Consider the following 21,704-nt stretch of genomic DNA (forward strand, 5'->3'; position numbering starts at 1 on the left):
CACCTTGCTCTAGTGTTGTCACGATATCAGTAATTATTCTGCAGCACCTTGCTCTAGTGTTGTCACGATATCAGTAATTATTCTGCAGCACCTTGCTCTAGTGTTGTCGCGATATCAGTAATTATTCTGCAACACCTTGCTCTAGTGTTGTCACGATATCAGTAATTATTCTGCGGCACCTTGCTCTAGTGTTGTCACGATATCAGTAATTATTCTGCAGCACCTTGCTCTAGTGTTGTCGCAATATCAGTAATTGTTCTGCAGCACCTTGCTCTAGTGTTGTCACGATATCAGTAATTATTCTGCAACACCTTGCTCTAGTGTTGTCACGATATCAGTAATTATTCTGCGGCACCTTGCTCTAGTGTTGTCACGATATCAGATTTTTTTTCTTTGATACCAGGTTTAGTATCACGATATCATCATGATACTCGCTACCAAAACGATACCACATCAAAAAAAGAAGGCATATTAGCCAAAGCCACAGGATGGCACGTGATCCAGACAAGATAGTTACTTCTTTGTTCAATATCATTACATTTGAAACATTTTTTAGACATAGCCATGTATGCATTAATGAATCAATTATACAGTCATACAATCAATTTGACAGGTTTTTACCTATCTAACTACATAATACAAAGGTAATCATTTATTTGAATGGTTACATCTCTATTGATAAACTATGCCTATTCACAATGCATATTCAATAGTGGGTGCATACAATAGTGTGTGCAGTTATCGCTGATAGACAGACTTGGTCCATGAGACACATTTGACAGAAGTACCAAAAGTAATGTCATGTTCTAGTATCGACAAAGTACTGAAGTTTCGGTATATCATGCAGCTGCTCAGGCTGATCTTCTCAAACGCGCTTAAGATCTATATGTAGCCAAAGAAAACTCGAGGCTGCTTTTCATGACTCTTAATAGTCATGAGCAGTGTTGGTCAAGAGCTGGTGATGTGGGTTACTATGACAATTCACATTCATACCACACTGACATTCACTTTCTCCCCTCACAGGTTGATATCTCAGTAAATGGCGCCGGAGGGGATGGCTGACGTTTTACAGGCTCCTAACCAACTGTGCTATTTTGTTTGTTTTTTCGCATTTCGGTCCTATGACCGAAAAGAGCTTCTGGACATGAGAACAGCGATTACTCATCAACTGGGTGAAGATCTGTTCTTTAACGAGTCCGACGCAAAGGATTTACTGGCTTCTCGAGACCAGACCCAAACCACATCATTCGAAGAAAAGACAGAGAAAAGGGGGGCAGAGGATGGGCTGCCATCTGAGAATTTGTAGGTGAGTGAGTAAACTTCCACTATCATCCGTACTATTGGCCAACGTGCAATCACTGGAATATAAAATGGATGATCTATGATTATTAAGACTATCCTACCAACGAGACATTACAAACTGTCATATCTTATGTTTCATCGAGTCGTGGCTGAACGACGACAGAGATACTATAGAGCTGGCTGGGTATTCCATGCATCGGCAGGACAGAGAAGCTACGTCTGGTGTGACGAGGGGCCGGGGTTTGTGTCTATTTGTCAATAACAGCTGGTGCACTATTTCTAATATATTAGAAGTCTCGAGGTTTTGCTCGCCTGAGGTAGAGTACCTCATGATAAGCTGTAGACCACACTATCTACCAACAGAGTTCTCATCTATATTAATGCTCCAAAACCACCATAAATAAGCAAGACTACGGTTTGCAACTGCACATGGGGAAAAAGATCACACTTTTTGGAGAAATGTCCTCTGGTCTGATGAAACAAAAATAGAACTGTTTGGCCATAATGACCATCGTTATGTTTGGATGAAATAGGGGGAGGCTTGCAAGCCAAAGAACACCATCACAATCGTGAAGCACGGGGTGGTAGCACCATGTTGTGCTTTGCTGCAGGAGGGACTGGTGCAATTCACAAAATAGATGGCATCATGAGGGGGGGAAATTATGTGGATATATTGAAGCAACATTTCAAGACATCAGTCAGGAAGTTGAAGCTTGCTCGCAAATGGGTCTTCCAAATGGACAATGACCCAAGCATACTTCCAATGTTGTGGAAAAATGGCTTCAGGACAACAAAGTCAAGGTATAGGAGTGGCCATCACAAAGCCCTGACCTCAATCCTATAGAACATTTGTGGGCAGAACTGAAAAAAGCGTGAGCGAGCAAGGAGGCCTACAAACCTGACTCGGTTTCACCAGCTCTGTCAGGAGGAATGGGCCAAAATTCACCCAACTTATTGTGGGAAGCTTGTGGAAGGCTACCTGAAACGTTTAACCCAAGTTAAACAATTTAAAGGCAATGCTACCAAATACTAATTGAGTGTATGTAAACTTCTGACCCAATGGTAAAGTGATGAAAGAAATAAAAGCTGAAATAAATCATTCTCTCTACTACTATTCTGACATTTCACATTCTTAAAATAAAGTGGTGATTCTAACTGACCTAAGACAGGGAATTTTAACTAGGATTAAATGTCAGGAATTGTGAAAAACTTAGTTATTTGTGTAAGGTGTATGTAAACTCCCGACTTCAACTGTATGTGAAAATGCTGTTCATTGACTGCAGCTCAGCGCTCAACAACATAATGCCCACAAAGCTTATCACTAAGCTAAGGACCATGGGACTAAACACCTCCCTCTGCAACTGGATCCTGGACTTCCTGACAGGCCGCCGCCCAGGTGGTAAGAGTAGGCAACAACAAGTCTGCCATGCTGATCATTAACACTGGGGCCCCTCAGGAGTGCACACTTAGTCCCCTCCTGTACTCCCTGTTCACCCACAACTGCGTGGACAAACACAACTCCAACACCATCATTAAGTTTGCTGACGACACAACAGTGTTAGGCCTGATCACCGACAACGAGACGGCCTGTAGGGAGGAGGTCAGAGACCTGGCAGTGTGGTGCCAGGGCAACAACATCTCCCTCAATGTGAGCAAGACAAAGGAGCTGATCGTGGACTACAAGAAAAGACGAGCAGAACAGGCTCCCATTAACATCGAGACAGTTGTGAAGAGTGCACGACAACCCCTTTTCCCCCTCAGGAGACTGAAAAGATTTGGCATGGGTCCCCAGATCCTCAAAAAGTTCTACAGCTGCACCATCAAGAGCATCCTGACCGGTTGCATCACCGCCTGGTATGGCAACTGCACGGCATCTAACCGTATGGCTCAGTACATTACTGTTCTCTCTGCTACCGCACAGCAAGCGGTACCGGAGCGCCAAGTCTACGACCAAAAGACTCCTTAATAGCTTCCACCCCAAGCCATATGTCTGCCAAACAACTAATTGACCCCCGCCCCCTTTTTTGTTTTTACACTGCTGCTACTCTGTCAACCCCCGCACATTGACTCGGTATCGGTATACCCTGTATATAGCCTCGTTATTGTTATGTACAATTATTGTGGGGAATGTTTTCCTGGCACACGTTAGGTCTCTTGATACCAATTGAGCAATGTTTCCATGCGCAAAGAATTCAGGCTTTTCTGGAGGCAAAGGGGGGTCCGACCTGATACTAGATGTGTGTACCTAATAAACTGGCCACTGAGTGTAGGTACACTCACTTGCTGCAGACATATTATTTGGAATAAAAAATGGTGCCTTTTATCTTAGAAGTAAAAACTATTATGGAAAGGCTTATTTAAATGCAAAACTAAGCCGAACACCATGCCTGTTGGTTGACTGTTTCACTTCTGCTAACAGCTGACTGTCACTGGTGTTCTGTATCAGTTGTTATTGGAGTCACTGAGCAAATAATGATTTTGTGTATTCTTAGTTTGTGTTACTTTTGATCCCATCATATTTCCAAAAGTTGAGTAACTTTTCTATGAAGATAATATCACCCTCAGCATCTAATAATATGTTGTGTTATAGGTTAATTTGTAATTTCTATTAAATTCATGTGAAAGAGATATGTGCTTATTTACACAGGGACACTGTAAATCTACTACACTGAAAACGAAAACAACTCACATTATTTACAATCTCACTAACATGAGTGAAAAAAAATGAAAAAAAAAGAAGTTAAAGTTACCTTGTATTCAGCTGTGATGATTAAGATTTTCGTTTTAAATACCACATATGCGTTTACATAGGCTAATACTTCAAATACTGTAAGTCAGTATAAATAATATACTGTAAAATACTAATCAAGTGAAACCGGTTATTGAAATAAACCAGTAGACTGCTTTATATTGACATACGTCACGTAGGTAACGGGTTGCGTCACAGTTTCGACTGAATAGCTATCATACTTTTCTACAGGAGCAGTCGGTCGGTGCGGACGGGCGTAGGGTTCTTGTTCGTCGAAAGTATAGATTTCAAACCGAGTGGGCCAACGTGTCAACAATTACTGAATTGTGCTTTGATTGCTGGAATAATCGTACTTTTTTTAAATTACCGAAATCGGACACATCGCTGGCTTTTAAAACAAAGGCTTCAGGTGTTGGGGCCGACATGTTTGTCAGCGGCTTGGTTTCGGTGTTTCTATTCTTTCATGCAACAGGTGAGTGCTCCTTCTGTCGATCTAAAGTCCTCATGATTTTAAACTAGCCCTACGTTTCAATTTAGTGTTTATTGTATTAGTAAGATATGCACTTGATTGCTGTATATTTTTTAACTTTCACTTTAGGCCCACAGGTAGGCACAGGTCATAGATCCGTTTACCCAACCCAAAATAAGAAAACAACATAATTAACAGACCTGGGATCAGTAGGGGCTTGCCTTGGCTAAGTCATTGTACACAGTTCTTAAAAAGTAAGAAACAATATATCTACAATGATTCACATACATCTGACCTAGATATTAAAAATATAACCTAGTCAGACCGTTACTAGGTGGGCTCCCAAGTGACGCAGCGGTCTAAGGCGCTGCATCTCGGTGCTAGAGGTGTCACTACAGACCTTGGTTTGATTCCAGGCTGTATCACAACTGGCTGTGATTGGGAGTCCCATAGGGCGGTGCAAAATTGGCCCAGGGTCCTCCGGGTTAGTGTTTGGTCCGGGTAGGCCATCATTGTAAATAAGAATTTGTTCTTAACTGACTTGCCTAGTTAAATAAATAGACATAAAAAAATTACTCTGTTGCAGCTGGCTGAGGGGCATTATTGGATAGGTTTGGCATAGCACAGAGAATTTCCAACCAAACCTTATTTTGCCAATACTTCCTGACTTGAAAGACAACCAATATCTTCTAAACGTCCATGTCTAGTTGCAGGTGGTTAATTTGAATTTAGAAAATGCTCTGTTATTAAATGTAGTTATTTATTTTTCGCTCCATGAAGTATTCTGACAATGTGTACGACATCTTGACTATTTCAAATCTTTGATTTTGCTGGGCACCGGTCCATGGCCCGTGATGTGATCGGCCAAAAGTGGTGAGAGAGGAGCGCCCTTCTCGACTCGAACAGTAATCTGCGATGATCGGTCATGTTGTCAAAAAGAAAACATGGTGCATCCTCCAGAAACATCTCTTTTCCTTTAAAAAACAGTGTTTTCGGTAAGTATTCAGACCTCGACTTTTTCCACATTTTGTTACGTTACAGCATTATTCTAAAACGGATTAAATAAAACAATTTCCCTAGCAATCTACACACGATACCCTATAATCAAAAAGCGAAACATGTTTTAATTTTTTTTTGCAAATGTATTAAAAACAAAGAATATACCTTATTTACATAATTATTTAGAACCTTTCCTATGAGACATGAAATTAAGCTCAGGTGCACCCTGTTTCCATTGATCATCCTTGAGATGTTTCTACAACTTGATTGGAGTCCACCTGTTGTAAATTCTATTGATTGTACATGATTTGGAAAGGCACACACCTGTCTATATAAGGTCCTACAATTGACAGTGCATGTCAGAGCAAAAACCAAGCCATGAGGTCAAAGGAATTGTCCGTAGAGCTCAGAGACAGGATTGTGTCCAGGCACAGATCTGGTGAAGGGTACCAAGGCATTTATGCAGCATTGAAGGTCTCCAAGAACACAGTGGCCTCCATCATTCTTAAATGGAAGAAGTTTTGAACCACAAAGACTCTTCCTAGAGCTGGCCCCCCGGCCAAACTGAGCAATCGGGGGAGAAGGGCCTTGCTCAGGGAGATGACCAAGACCCCGATGGTCACTCTGACAGAGCTCTAGAGTCCCTCTGTGGAGATGGGAGAACATTCCAGAAGGACAACCAATTCTGAAGCACTCCACCAATCAGGCCTTTATGGTAGTGGCCAGATGAGAGCCACTCCTCAGTAAAAGGCACATAACAGCCCGCTTGGAGTTTTCCAAAAGAAACTGAGTAAAAGGTCTGAATACTTATGTAAATGTGATATTTCAGTTTTTTTTATTGTGTGTGTGTGTGTGTCGTTTGAGGGGGGGGACTATCAATTTTTGAATAAGGCTGTAACCTAATTTTTTTGTTGTTGAAAAAGTCAAGGGGTCTGAATACTTTCTGAAGGCACTGTATGTCTGAATTGTCAAGCTGGTTTTCACTAGGAAGGCAGATGAAGTGTTTATCAAAAGCAATCACTTTTTCATGTGAAAACACAGTATCCTACTCATTCCTCCTCATGTTTTATTATTTCCCTTTTGTTTTGAACCAACTTTACCGTGGGATTTGAACGGGGCACTTGGCTCACGCCCGGGAGACAGCCCGGTTCCAAAATGAATGCAATCAACTTTCACCCTGTGCAAAACACGCTTAGAGTATTTGAATCCACTCATTGATTGAGACTGGTGGGTGTCCACCCCAAAGTGCTGCATGTCATGACCCTAACCTGTCTCAATCAATGAGAGAAGATCTGAAATGGACAAGGTGTCGGCGTACACATTGTTGGATTACATCAGGGAGCAAAACGTTTTAGTTTAATAACTGAGCATTTTCTAAGTTCAAACGAACCCCCTGCAACTAGACATGGACATTTAGAAGACATTGGTTGTCTTCCAAGTTGGGAATTGAGGAAGTATCGACTAGTTAAGGTTGGTCACAAATTCTCTGTGCTATGCCAAACAGTACTCTGGGATGAAAGTAGATTTCATTTCTTCCAGGTACAGGGACCTGCACATGCTTTTTTTTAAATACTTTTTTGGGGCCTAAGCATAGAATTGCATATAGAATCCCTAATAATCTAATGTGATCTCTGTGGGCCTAATAATACAGATGTCATCTAACATTTAAAATGTATGTGCCGATCTTTTTTTTTTTTATGTGGCATAAACACAACCAGTCATGATGTTTTCATCTGATTTGTAAAACAATTACTTCAAAAGGCTCATGTAGGCTACCTGTGCACATTACTCCGGGACAGCAGAAAGATTTTATTGACACAGGGTGTGGGGGGAACAAATTATTTTCACCCTCCTTTTGATTTTTTTTCTGCTTATACTTTGACATTTGGTAGGCTTTGTTCGTCAACTTGTCTATTAGATGCATGCAGCTTCTCTTCTGTCATTACTTGATGCTCTTCTAGAATACTAAGTAAAGCCTTGCTCACCAGAATGTCGTAAACCAATAGAATGATCAATGCAGGGCCTCCCGAGTGGCGCAGTGGTCTAAGGCAGTGCTAGCTGTGCCGCTAGAGATTCTCGGTTGGAGTCCAGGCTCTGTCGCAGCCGGCCGCGACGGGGAGACCCATGGGGCAGCGCACAATTGGCCCAGCGTCGTCCGGGTTAGGGGAGGGTTTGGCCAGCAGGGATGTCCTTGTCCCATCGCACACTAGCGACTCCTGTGGCGGGCCGGGCGCAGTGCACGCTGACACTGTCGCCGGGTGCACGGTGTTTCCTCCGACGCATTGACACGGCTGGCTTCCGGGTTAAGTGGGCATTGTGTCAAGAAGCAGTGCTGCTTGGTTGGGTCGTGTTTCGGAGGACGTACGGTTCTCGACCTTCGCCTCTCCCGAGTCCGTCCGGGAGTTGCAGCGACGAGACTGTAACTACCAATTGGATACCAGGAAATTGGAGAGAGAACGTTTTTTTTTTTTTTAAGTGATCAATGCATCAACAGTCTAGTTGACATAATTTCTCCGTCTCTCACAGAGCGAGGATGTTTAGGGACCGGTTTCAAGGAAATTAAAAGCTGTGAAAATGATCCAACATGTTTTGTCTTGGATACATATTTTATGTGGTTAAAAATGAAATACGGTCAGCTTTTTGTCACTGAAAGAAATTGCACGTCTGTGCTACACGACACAGTCCCTAAGTGCGCATCCTTATTCTCAAAAGCTGCTGAAAGAAATTCATCATATTTCATGTTCCAGTGACAAAATGACCATTTGATCTATCATTTTACTGCGAGGACTACTTAATTCTGCAGGAGTATTATTACAATAGGCTACATGTACAGTCAATGTCCCGACTTCAGTTAGTATTCCAACTATTAGGCTACGCCACTCTAAAATAATTCCATCATCCATACAGTGCCATTTGATAAATGCAAAGAGACATCACTTACAAAACGTCAGTGTTATGACCGACATTCGTGATTGTCATTCCTTAGGCCGACGCGTCTCGTAACCTCAATTTATGCCTACGCTGCTGTGCGTCTCGGTCTCGGCCACTCATCTCTGCCACATTTCAGTGTAATCATTGAATAAACACCACATTTTGGAGCGTATTTTACACGTTGAAGTCTATTAGCACATTTTTGATGTGACTGACATGCGGTAATGATAAATAGTGTAATGGCTTATTTTCTATGAATCTTAATTATTGTGAAAAGCTCATGTTTTACCGGTACGGTGTACCCCCACTATTTATTTTGCCAGTACTCCGGACCACACAGACTAACTCACCTCTGACAGTACCTAGCCTTTAGCGGCTAATGGAGCAGCACATTAGCCCGTTACAATCTGCTATCTAGATGTCCCTTTTATGTTCTTAATAATATAACGTTTCACTTATAAGCTTGCTAAACCATAGCCCAGAACTGAATCTTACTATAGACCACAGAGTCTATAAGGTTCAGCTCTGGGTTAACTAAACCGTAAGGCAATGAATGGATATTTAACTTTTTCAGACTGTCTGAAATGACCAGGGGTGTATTCATTATGTCTTGCAACCAAATAGAAGCAAACTAAACAAAATGGAGAGGGACCTACCAGAATTTGTCCAATGTAATCTTGCTGCCGGTGCTTTCCGCTAGCTGTTGTAACGCCTTTATGGAAGCATTTCCATTGCACCGTTACAATGTGTAGCTAACTTGAAAGCAGAGTTGACAGGGAACAATATACTTTTCAAACGTGTACTATTTCCAGAGTGGGCTCTGGTACTTTTAATGATATTACCCATTTTGTACATAGAAATTGACATTATAGGTCATTAACCAATCACAGTCCTCCTTTAGGATTGCACATACAGCAAATCACCAGCAATGGGAGTTCGCTTTGAATCCATTTACCATTCATTCTGTTGGTGGTGCTCCTAATATTGATTAAAACTTCAGAATTAGCAGAGAGCCCACTCTGGAAATGTTATGTACTTATATTGTTTGGACAAGTATATGTCTTAAAATGAACAAAATCAAAAAGGACACTTTTTTGAGATTCATATTAATATTTTTTTTATGTTGAATAAATTAATGTCAGTATTTGTATTTCAGAATCTATGCATACTCCATATGTTAGAGCACACTATAAGGAATATAATGACACCAAGATGTTGTCTGTATCATGTATGGTTCACAGTTCATCAAGTCTTACAGTAGGCAGGTATAGGTCTAAAAATGGCCACTTTCATCATGATTGTGATACAAAAGTAAAAAGCACGTCAAACAGCCTTACTCCCAATTTAAGTCTCTAGGTGAATTGTTCTGGCAATCTGAGATGCCAAAAATATTTTCTTCCTCCGCTGGTGTGGAATCGCCATTTATCTTTCTAAATATTATCTGGTGTTTGGAGTACCACCTGTCACTGGACACGGTCATTTATAAGAGACAAGTTTCTTCCGAATCGAGAACAAAACGTATCGGCAAGAAAAGTTTAGTTAAAAAAATTTTTTTTTGCTGTCCGGGTTTTCCACTAGCGACAGTGTAACGGCTGTATGGGATCGTTTACATCTCAGTTAGAATATGTAGCTACTTTCAAGCTGTAGTCCGCTGTGAGTCAAGTCGGGCCTAGTGATATGGTCCTTTAACAAGACACTTTTATGAACCACACCACACTGAACTGCCTTTCACAAGGGCAGCCTTTGTGCTGTACAAAAACACCTTGATTATCATCTTAGTTTCAAGAGTTGAGCTAAACATTTGAATGGTGTAGAAGGCCTTCAAACATTCCAAACGTCAACACATGCACCACTACTTTCCACCTGTTATCTGTGTGGTTATTGTCTCACCTTGGAAGCTTTGCCTTCCCACCCCCGATACTCACGTAACAAGGAAATCAATCAATGGATTTTCTCTGACTAAACCATTTCTCTAAATGGACAAACTAAACTCTCATATCTCTTTGTTGTTCAGTCACTAACTACCCTCAAATAAAAGCTGTTGAGTAAAAGTAAAGACATTTTCTATTAAGGTGACTCAAGGGAAAGTCACCCAGCTAAATAGTACTTGAGTAAAAGTATCTGGTTTTAAATGTACTTAAGTACAGTGGTATAACAATTACACAATTGTCACACTTTTACTCAAGTGAACAAATGCTATACATCAAATTCTTTATATTACACAAACCATAAGGAACAATTATTATTTTGAAAAAAATACAAACAGCCAGGGGCACACTCCAACACTTGGGTGTAATTTACAAACGCTGTATTTGTGTTTAGTGAATCCGCCAGATCAGAGGCAGTAGGGATGATACCGTGTTATATTGATAGGTGCGTGAATTGGATTATATTGCTGTCCTGCATGAGCATTCGAAATGTAACGAGTACTTTTGGGTGTCAGTGAAAATGTATGGGAGTAAAAGTTTTCAAAAGTAATAAATAGTAAAATACAGATACTACTAAGTATTTTTATGTAGTTACTTTACACCACTGGCTGGATATATAATATCCTCTAATAGAACACTAGTGTGTAGAAATGAGCTAGGCTGTCCTATCCTGTATGTACCTGATGAAGGAATGTACAGTATTACTACCCAGGTTGTGACTGTTACTAATGTCATGTGCGCCACCTGTCTCTGGTGCTGTTGCTGGGACATACTTTTGGTGGTGAATGGTGGTACTGCTCAGTAGGTTTCTGGCTGGACCATAGACTCTAAATGTCTGGAGTGGACATACTTACAGTCTTGGCCCAGTTTCACATGAAGGTTTTCTGGCTCAGTACAGAGGAGTGAGTCACATTTACCAAGAATTTGTTCGCAGTCAGGCCACGTGCTGTAGGCTTCAGGCCATTGGTTGGCTGAGCACCAGACATGCTCTTAGGGCTTTAAAGGGCGATAGGGGCGGGTCATTAAAAGGTTCTTCCTTAAGTTCAGCAGAAACTAAACCAGTCATCTCTGCAGGTGTGTGTTTCTGTTGTGTTAGCAGCGGTAAGACTGGAGCACCTGGTGTTTTTGAATTCCAACGATGCAGTGTCATCTCCTTCATTTCCCTGACTGCTCGCTTTACTTTTCTCTCCCTTTCCCCAGGTGTAGAGGCCTTCATAGTTACAACCAAAAATGCAAATGTGAGGGCTAAAGAGAATGAGGGTAAGTCCTGGAGAATGGAAATTAACTCTAAATGGGCAGTTTCTAAAATAAACAAAAGCTTTCGCCTGTCATTGTGTGTGTGTGTGTTACAAGCAAGGTGTGTGTGTGTTACAATTTATTATATGCCATTTTGCATATTTATCCCCAAGTAATGTAGTTAAAATGATCAATCTCATCTCTACAGGGGCTGATCTTTCCTGTATTCCCTCGGCTGACTTTGGGGCCGATGCCAGAGTTGAGTGGAAGTTTAGGGACATGAAGGGTTCTACGACCTATGTCATTTTCGATGGGAAACCCACCAGTAAGTACACAAACTGTTCAGACTTGATTCCAAGGAAATGCATGATGTGACTTCTTGTATTTGTGTCGTGATTGCATTTTTCTACAATTAGGGCTAGATATACTTACCACATGAGTTACCTGCCATAATAATTTAAAAAATATATATAATCACTGATTACCTTGCTCTCTTTCAGCACTTTATGAGGGCCGTGCCACTAAGTTTGATGGGGTGCTGAGGTTCAGCAAGGTGACGCGCAAAGATAATGGACAGTATCAATGTGAGGTGTCTAACAAACAGTATGTTGGGGATGTCAAGGTGAATCTCACTGTTTTAGGTAAGGAGAGTCTTATCATCTAACTGTTGCGCAACATATCTATCATTTCCTGTTAATTAACCAATAAGGCCTGAGTGGGTGTGGTGTATGGCCAATATACCACGGCTAAGGGCTGTTCTTACATACGACGCAACGCGGAGTGCCTGGACACAGCCCTTAGCCGTGTTATACTGGCCGTATATCACAAACCGCCGAGGTGCCTTATTACTATTATAAACTAGTTACCAACAGAGAGAGCAGAAAATAAATGTTTTGTCATACCAATGGTAAACGGTCTGATATACCATGGCTTTCAGCCAATTAGCATTCAGGGCTAGAACCACCCAGTTTATAATTATTATTATTATAGAACAGAGCTAGACACTGCTTTGAAGGATTATTTGTGGGACTGAATTCATCCCAGTGTGAGAAACTGATTGTCTGTAAATGTTATACACATTTGCAATCGGCTGCAGACAGTTTCATGTTTCAGTTTCAAATATAGGTCACAGGCAAGTCTCTAAAGTGCGACCTAAATATGCTCCTAAATATTTTACTGTGCGGCTTGGAATTTTTAGCTCCTAGAAAACAAATCTTCCAGATATATAATTGTTTTAATGATTAGGCTTCACTGTACCACTGTTTCTGAGTGGCCCTAGAGGGGAAAAAGCAAGCAGTGTTTGCACCATTACATCAGAGATAACTGCTTGTCTCTAGCCTAAACCGTTGAAAGATTGTGACCATATTACCAGCGTTAGCTTTCTCCCCTTCTTCGGCGCATTGGTTGGAAGCATCTCAATTGACGGGGGTGCGTTTTACATTCAGAAACCATGTTGCGGGCCGTTTAATCCTCCGACCTGTTCAGGTCTCCAAGACTGCCACCATTTAGTCGCATTTTGACACTCTTTGACTTGGCTGTGCGAGGGAACATTTTTATCGGTCACATTGGTGCGAGCTGCACGTTCTACATGGTCACCTCACTCAAAACGTTCTTTTTTTAGGAGGCTAAAACCATGGTTTGGTCAAAACAGTATAGTTCATTATCCTCATGATTCCTGTAATAAAAGCTTCCCTGACCCTGTACCTGTTTTGCTGAGGCCTGCTGTGTCACGTGAGCCACTCTTTCCCCCTTCCTGAGGGAAAAAAATGCTCGGGAAGGGGGGGGGGTCCTGATTGAATAACATTTTAAAATCCAGTTGCTTGGAAAACACAGCTGTCATGGTTGGAGTGAGGAGGTTCTCCGGTTTCTGTAGGTATACTTTTGTTTATTTCTCAACTCTCAATTTTGAGCTCAATAGCAACTATTTTGCAAACAAGATATTTTATATGGCTTTGCGATACGGAGCATGCAAAATGTGAATATGCCATTGGGAGCGCATAGGCTCATCCTGACATGATCCTCCAGCATGACAATGCCACCAGCCATACTGCTCGTTCTGTGCGTGATTTCCTGCAAGACAGGAATGTCAGTGTTCTGCCATGGCCAGCGAAGAGCCCAGATCTCAATCCCATTGAGCACGTCTGGGACCTGTTGGATCGGAAGGTGAGGGCTAGGGCCATTCCCCCCAGAAATGTCCGGGAACTTGCAGGTGCCTTGGTGGAAGAGTGGGGTAACATCTCACAGCAAGAACTGGCCAATTTGGTGCAGTCCATGAGGAGGAGATGCACTGCAGTACTTATTGCAGCTGGTGGCCACACCAGATACTGACTGTTTCTTTTGATTTTGACCCCCACCCTTTGTTAGACACATTATTCCATTTCTGTCACATGTCTGTGGAACTTGTTCAGTTTGTTTCAGTTGTTGAGTCTTATGTTCATACAAATATTTACACATGTTAAGTTTGCTGAAAATAAACGCAGTTTACAGTGAGAGGATGTTTATTTTTTTGCTGAGTTTATTTATCTAGCTAATGCGTTTTGAGTTTCCACTTACTCGGGTGGTGAATTAGCCCCATATAAATTAGCCTGTGATATTAGAGCACATAAAAATGCAGGCAAATTCATCGCAATTGAAGAGAAAAAAAGAATTCTGGAGCCCTATTTTAACAGTCAAATATAAAATGCATGACAATCACTGGGTTAGGTTGCACATTCAAATATGAAAAAAGATAACTTATTTCTTGAATACCATTTCAGTAGTCTATTACACGTTTTAATGAAGAACTCTGTATGACTTGATATGAGGATGATGATGATAAATGACATTTAGCAGATGCTTTTATTCAAAGTGACTTAGTAATACGTGCTACATTTTACGTATGGATGGTCCCGGGAATTGATCCCACTATCCTTGCATTACAAGAGCCACGCTCTACCAACAGAGCCATGCTCGCAACCCCACAATTTTTTGGGGGTGCGACCAAATCATGGGCTGGTGGACCTCGTGCCACTAAGTTTTTCAGTTTGTGCCACATGCCCATAATTTAGTCGCACCAAAACAAAATTGCGGCGTCGTGCAATTTGAAAAAATGTGTAGCTCATCTGATCGAGCATGGCACTTTCAGTGCCAGGACAGTGGGTTCTATTCCCGGGACTGCCAGGACAGTGGGTTCTATTCCCGGGACTGCCAGGACAGTGGGTTCTATTCCCGGGACTGCCAGGACAGTGGGTTCTATTCCCGGGACTGCCAGGACAGTGGGTTCTATTCCCGGGACTGCCAGGACAGTGGGTTCTATTCCCGGGACTGCCAGGACAGTGGGTTCTATTCCCGGGACTGCCAGGACAGTGGGTTCTATTCCCGGGACTGCCAGGACAGTGGGGGGAATGTTAGTATGGAGCCATGCTGTTGCAGCAGATTCACATGTGACCTGTAAACCTCAAATGTTCCCATGCTGGTTGAGCTGGTCGTGATGTTGCCAAACAACCTTTTGAAATCATAAACAGTGCTAGTAGGTGCTTGGCTATTTACCATCAGATTTTTTTTCCTAGTCTAGTATCTCATGCAGTTGATCAGTCACTCACACTGTTTTCATCAATCAAATCCATCAATTGTATTTCTAAAGCCTTATTTACATCAGCGGTGTTCAAAGTGCTTTTCCACTCATCTGGTCTAGATGCGTTGTGTGCTTTGTTCTTTATTGCATACAGAACTCACACATTGCTTTTCCACACCAGGACCACGGTGTTCAACTGAACACTGAGATTTTGAAACTATTTCACTCTATCCCATTTTGACTTTGTCATTTAGGAGTGTGAGCCAGTGTAACACGTCTCATTTCCCTCCCGCGTTCTCTAATGCTCTCTCTCCCTCTCTCTCTCTCTAGGCAACATCAACACTGGTGGTATTGTTGCTGGGGTGATTGTGGCTCTCCTGGCCCTGGCACTGCTGTGCTTCGGACTGTGGTACGCCCACCGCAAAGGATACATGCCCAGTGAGTTTATATCCCCTATTCACCCTAAGGACTCCTCGTCCTGTATTAAGAAAGTGTCTAGTAGGAATACAGATCTAGAATCCAATTGGCCTTTTAGATGATAATGAATTAGATCAAGCTGATCCTAACTGTTATAGGCCTATTTCTATTTTGCCCTGTTTATCAAAAGTGTTTGAAAAACGTGTCAATAATCAACTGACTGACTTTCTTGATGTCTGTAGTATTCTCTCTGGTATGCAATCTGGTTTCCGCTCAGGTTATGGATGTGTCACTGCAACCTTATAGGTCCTCAATGATGTCACCATTGCCCTTGATTCTAAGCTGCTATTTTTGTTGACTTTGCCAAAGCTTCTGATACGGTAGACCATTCCATTCCCGTGGGTCGGCTAAGGGGTATTGGTGTCTCTCTCTGAGGGGTCTTTGGCCTGGTTTGCTAAATACCTCGCTCAAAGAGTGCAGTGTATAAAGTCAGGCAATCTGCTGTCTCAGCCACTGCTTGTCACCAAGGGAGTACCCCAAGGCTCAATTCTAGGCCCCACGCTCTTCTCAATTTACATCAACAACTTAGCTCAGGCAGTAGAAAGCGCTCTCGTCCGTTTATATGCAGATGATACAGTCTTCTACTCAGCTGGCCCCTCTCCGGATTTTGTGTTGAACGCTCTGCAACAAAGCTTTCTTAGTGTCCAATAAGCTTTCTCTGCCCTTAACCTTGTTCTGAACACCTCTAAAACAAAGGTCATGTGGTTTGGTAAGAAGAATGCCCCTCTTCCAACAGGTGTCATTACTACCGCTGAGGGTTTAGAGCTTGAGGTAGTCACCTCATACAAGTACTTGGGAGTCCTTCTCTCAGCACATATCAAAGCTGCAGGCTAAAGTTAAATCCAGACTTGATTTCCTCTATCGTAATCGCTCCTCTTTCACCCCAGCTGCCAAACTAACCCTGATTCAGATGACCTTCCTACCCATGCTAGATTACAGAGACATAATTTATAGATCGGCAGGTAAGGGTGCTCTCGAGCGGCTAGACGATCTTTACCATTCGGCCATCAGATTTGCCACCAATGCTCCTTATAGGACACATCACTCCACTCTATACTCCGGTCATCTCTGTATACCCGTCGCAAGACCCACTGGTTGATGCCTATTTATGAAACCCTCTTAGGCTTCACTCCCCCCTATTTGAGATATCTACTGCAGCCCTCATCCTCCACATACAACACCCGTTCTGCCAGTCACATTCTGTTAAAGGTCCCCAAAGCGGACACATCCCTGGGTTGCTCCTCTTTTCAGTTCGTTGCAGCCAGCGACTGGAACGAGCTGCAACAAACACTCAAACTGGACAGTTTTATCTCAATCTCTTCATTTCAAACACTCAATCATGTTCACTCTTACTGACAGTTGTAGCTGCTTTGTGTGATGTATTGTTGTCTCTAACTTCTTGACCTTTGTGCTGTTGACTGTGTCCAACAGTGTTTGTACCATCTTTTGTGCTGCTACCATGTTGTTGTGTTGCTACCATGCTGTGCTGTCATGTGTTGCTGCCTTTTCTATGTTGTTGTCTTAGGTCTCTCTTTATGTAGTATTGTCTCGTTGTGATGTGTGTTTTGTCTTATATTTATATATTTTTTTAATCCCCCGTCCCCGCAGGAGGCCTTTTGCCTTTTGGTAGGCCGTCATTGTAAATAAGAATGTGTTCTTAACTGACTTGCGGAGTTAAATAAAAAATATAACATGGACAGAGGGAACCTGATCCTTGATCTATACTCCTACTTTAAGACACTATAAATACAGGTCCAGATCAGTGACTGATAACTTGCTGTTCATAATGTCTATAACCTTCAAATGCATATTCTAATCACCATACAAATGTCACATTTTACTCACTATTTATACATTTTATTTTCATTTTGCCCTTACAGAAAAGAGTGAAAGGTAACTGATTACTTTGTCTACTCTGCCCTATATGATCTTGTTAATGCATGACTTAGCTGATTGGTTTTACAGAGTTGAGGGCTTACAGTAGTTTGGAGGTTTTTCTATTGTGTGATATGTACAGTTTACATTATTGTTTTGTGATAACATTTCCTTGCACGTCTTACAAACAGTTGATAATACATCAGTATGGTACACTATAAAGTAGTTGATAGATATACAGATGTTTCTGTTGGCTCATATGTTGTTTCTCTTACAGCAAACCCTCAGTGGTCTACCAGCCAACATCGGAGTCCGGCGAGGACGAAGATGTAAGTTTCATCTGTTTTTTTCCCACTTATTACAAGTCTGAGGCTTTTGTTTTTTTAGCCTTTCATTTCCGGAGTATTTCTTCCATCTCTCTCTTAATTTTATATAGTTTTTGCAAACAGAAAATATGATTGAAAAGAACAGACAATAGTATTTGTCTATTTAGGGGGAACTCTCAGCTGCTGAAAATCATTTGTATATGCTCTGTTTGCTCTCATAGGGAAATTACATTTTTGATAAACGAAACCTTTTGCATCCCTAGATCATTATTGTGATCGTAGTGTATTATATGGTTTGGTTGTCAGGGAAAGGATTTTGACTGAGTTCCCTTTCCTGTAATGTGTAATATATGGCATTTAGCAGATTATTTTATCCAAAGCGACTTAGTCATGCGTGCAGATATTTTACTTATGGGTGGTTTTTGTGAATGGAACCCATTATCCTGGCGTTGCAAGCTCCACGATCTATCTATCAACTGAGTTACAGAGGACCACATGCAGTACCATCTCTAAAGAGTTAATGGTTGCTGTCCTTTTTCATCTTTTGTATTTCAGCGAAAAGGTGTAGCCTCGTTTCGTAACCGCAATCTTCTGTGTCTGTTTCAGGGGGAATTCAGGCAGAAGTCTTCGTTCGTGGTATAGCCAGGGCGTGCAACACATGTCCCGGATATACCCGGGAGTCTACCGCAACTAGTGACTATGGGTGCGTCCCAATAACATCTCCCCTTTCTCCTGAAGTGTGCTGTCGTTCACTTCTTCCCACAAATCTCAAAGCATTGGGTTGTTGGAGTTATGGGTTAGTGGGTGTTTCCACCGTATTTCTTAAACCAGTCATTGTCTTTCAAAATCAGTGACGGGAAGTGAACAAGTGCACACTTTGGAGGTAGAAGAGATAATTGGGACATAGCCTATATATGACAATACCACTGCCCCTTTTACCTGCTCACTGTGGATAGGTGTGAATTGGTGTTTTATTATTATTTTTATTTTTTATTCCATATGTTTATATAAAAAAAAAATGAATTTTGGAATATTTCTCTAACTGGCAGTTACCTACATCTGTACTATTTTGTGGTGACTGTGTGTATAGATTTGAAAAAATACTTCCGCTTACACTTCATATTTCTCAAGTGCCTCCGTTCTGTGAAAGAAATCTCACATTCAAGGAAATGTAAGGGGGGACAAAAACTGTAAATTCATTCATGAAATCTTAAAGAACACTGGCCATTCATTTTCTAATCCTATTACTACATGCCTAGCTTTCTTTTATGGCTTTTCCCAAATTGCACAATATTCCCTATAGAGTGCGTGACTTTGGACCAGGGCTCATACAGTAGGGCTCTGGCCAAAAGTAGTGCATTGTGAAGGGTATTTGGTGCAGTTTTGGTACACATACCTTGTGTGTAATGTCTACTCTAAATCCATGCTTTTAGTGAGTTGTAATGTGGAAATGTTTTGTTTACGATAGATACAGACATTTGTTTGGCATTGTGTTTGTATTAGAATCAAACTCCATTGTATTGTTGTTTTGCATTTGCTTGTTGCGATGTTGCTGGTCCCAGATCTGTCTGTGCTGTCATGACAACTCATGAGGAGTTGTCTAGACACCAGAAACAGACTGGCAACCAGGCTTGTTGAGCTGTACATGGTCTCTTTCTTTGTAAGTTTGATCAGGTTGAGCATTCCAAAGAAATGATATTGTGCTCACAGCAAAATCATACAAGGTGATGAATTCGAATCAGGTTTAAGCGATATAGAGTATCAGTCAAAAGTTTGGACACCTACTCATTCAAGGGTTTTTCTTTTCTTTTTACTATTTTCTACATTGTAGAGTAATAGTGATGACATCAAAACTATGACATAACACATATGGAATCATGTAGTAACCAAAAGTGTTAAACAAATCAAAATATATTTTATGTTTGTGATCCTTCAAAGTAGCCACCCTTCGCCTTGACGACAACTTTGCACGCTCTTGGCATTCTCTCAACCAGCTTCACCTGGAGTGCTTTTCCAACAGTCTTGAAGGAGTTCCCACATATGCTGAGCACTTGTTGGCTGCTTTTCCTTCACTCTGCGGTCCAACTCATCCCAAACCATCGCAATTGGGTTAAAGTCAAGTGATTGTGGAGGCCAGGTCATCTGATGCAGCACTCATCACTCTCCTTCTTGGTCAAATAGCCCTTACACAGCCTGGAGGTGTGTTGGGTCATTGTTCTGTTGAAAAACAAATGATAGTCCCACTAAGCTCAAACCAGATGGGTTGGCGTATGGCTGCAGAATGCTGTGGTAGCCATGCTGGTTAAGTGTGCCTTGAATTCTAAATAAATCAAACCGTGTCACCAGCAAAGCACCACCACAACTCCTCCTCCATGCTTCACGGTGGGAAGCACACATGTGGAGATCATTTGTTCACCTACTCTGCGTCTCACAAAGACACGGTGGTTGGAACAAAATATCTCAAATTTAGACTCATCAGACCAAAGGACAGATTTCCACCAGTCTAATGTCCATTGCTCATATTTCTTTGCCCAATCAAGTCTCTTCTTATTGGTGTCCTTTTTAGTAGTGGTGTCTTTGCAGCAATTCAACCATGAAGGCCTGCGTCTCCTCTGATGAGATGTGTCTGTTACTTGAACTTTGAAGCATTTATTTGGACTGCAATTTCTGAGGCTGGTAACTCTAACGTATCCTCTGCAGCAGAGGTAACTTTGGGTCTTCCTTTCCTGAGGGGGTCCTCATGAGAGCCAGCTTCATCATAGTGCTTGATGCTTTTTGCGACTGCACTTGAAGAAACTTTCTTATTCCGCTTTGACTTACTTTCATGTCTTAAAGTAATGATGGACTGTTTCTCTTTGCTTATTTGAGCTGTTCTTGCCATAATATGGACTTGGTCTTAGGGCTATCGTCAAATAGGACTATCGTCTGTATACCACCCCTACCTTGTCACAACACAACTGATTGGCTCTAACGCATTAAGGAAAGAAATTCCACAGATAAATTTTTAACAAGGCACACCTGTTAAGTGAAATGCCTTCCAGGTGACCACCTCATGAATCTGGTTGAGAGAGTGCCAATAGTGTGCAAAGCTGCCAAAGGCAAATGGTGGCTACTTTGAAGAATTTGAAATATAACACTTATTTGGTTGCTACATGATTCCATATGTGTAATTTGATAGTTTTATATGTCTTCACTATTCTACAATGTAGAAAATATTTTTAAAGAAAAAAAAAAGAAAAAAAACCCTAATGAATAGTTGTCAACTTTTGACTGGTACTGTATATTTTTGAGAATTTTAACATTGAAACGTTACTTAATTTGTAGATTAGCATAATGCTTACATGGAGGACATTGTCTCTGAAGGACTCATTTTGTAATAAAATTGCGCTTTCCATATATTGACTGTGCATAATATTATATAATAGCAAAATGTTATTTGTTGATGTTAACATTGTCATCTTACGTTCTTCTTGTAGCATCCGTACACACACACACACACACACACACCAGATGTAGCCAAAGGGTGGCACGCTAAAATCAAGTGTTCTTTCGTACTGTTTAGTGTTCTCTATCATTCACAATAACCGGGTTTGTCCTAGATCTTGATGATTGAAAGGCACACTGTAAACAAAGCAGTGCATTGTATTCACTGTTTCCACGTTTTGCAGGGCTAATTAGGAAACATACTATATCCTCTGACCTTTTGCAAATTAAAGAGGTGGCCTTAATATTTTCCACACTAGAAAAATTCAAAGATATAACTTTTTTTTTTTACTGTACCTCTTTAACCATTACAGTCTTAAGAATTCAACATGAGAGGCTCTCACTCTGCGTCGCACGGTCAACCAAAGCGTGAATG

General features: G+C 41.4%; 1 protein-coding gene across 2 annotated transcripts; it reads left to right on the forward strand.

The window, feature by feature from the left end:
- Positions 1–4,256: 4,256 nt before the first annotated feature.
- LOC139569674 (junctional adhesion molecule A-like) lies at positions 4,257–21,241 on the forward strand. 2 transcript variants are annotated; one of them, XM_071391093.1, is made up of 8 exons: positions 4,257–4,523; positions 11,579–11,638; positions 11,823–11,939; positions 12,115–12,255; positions 15,498–15,605; positions 17,525–17,537; positions 17,797–17,848; positions 18,452–21,241. In XM_071391093.1, exons 1-8 carry the CDS (start codon positions 4,475–4,477, stop codon positions 18,485–18,487), a joined length of 576 nt encoding a protein of 191 aa, XP_071247194.1. In that variant the 5' UTR covers positions 4,257–4,474; the 3' UTR covers positions 18,488–21,241. The 2 variants fall into 2 exon arrangements, with proteins under 2 accessions (XP_071247194.1, XP_071247187.1); XM_071391086.1 differs by lacking the exon at positions 4,257–4,523 and adding an exon at positions 5,382–5,515.
- The last annotated feature ends 463 nt before the right edge of the window (positions 21,242–21,704 follow it).

This window comes from Salvelinus alpinus, chromosome 1 (genome assembly GCF_045679555.1).
Source record: "Salvelinus alpinus chromosome 1, SLU_Salpinus.1, whole genome shotgun sequence".
Taxonomy (NCBI): Eukaryota; Metazoa; Chordata; class Actinopteri; order Salmoniformes; family Salmonidae; genus Salvelinus; species Salvelinus alpinus.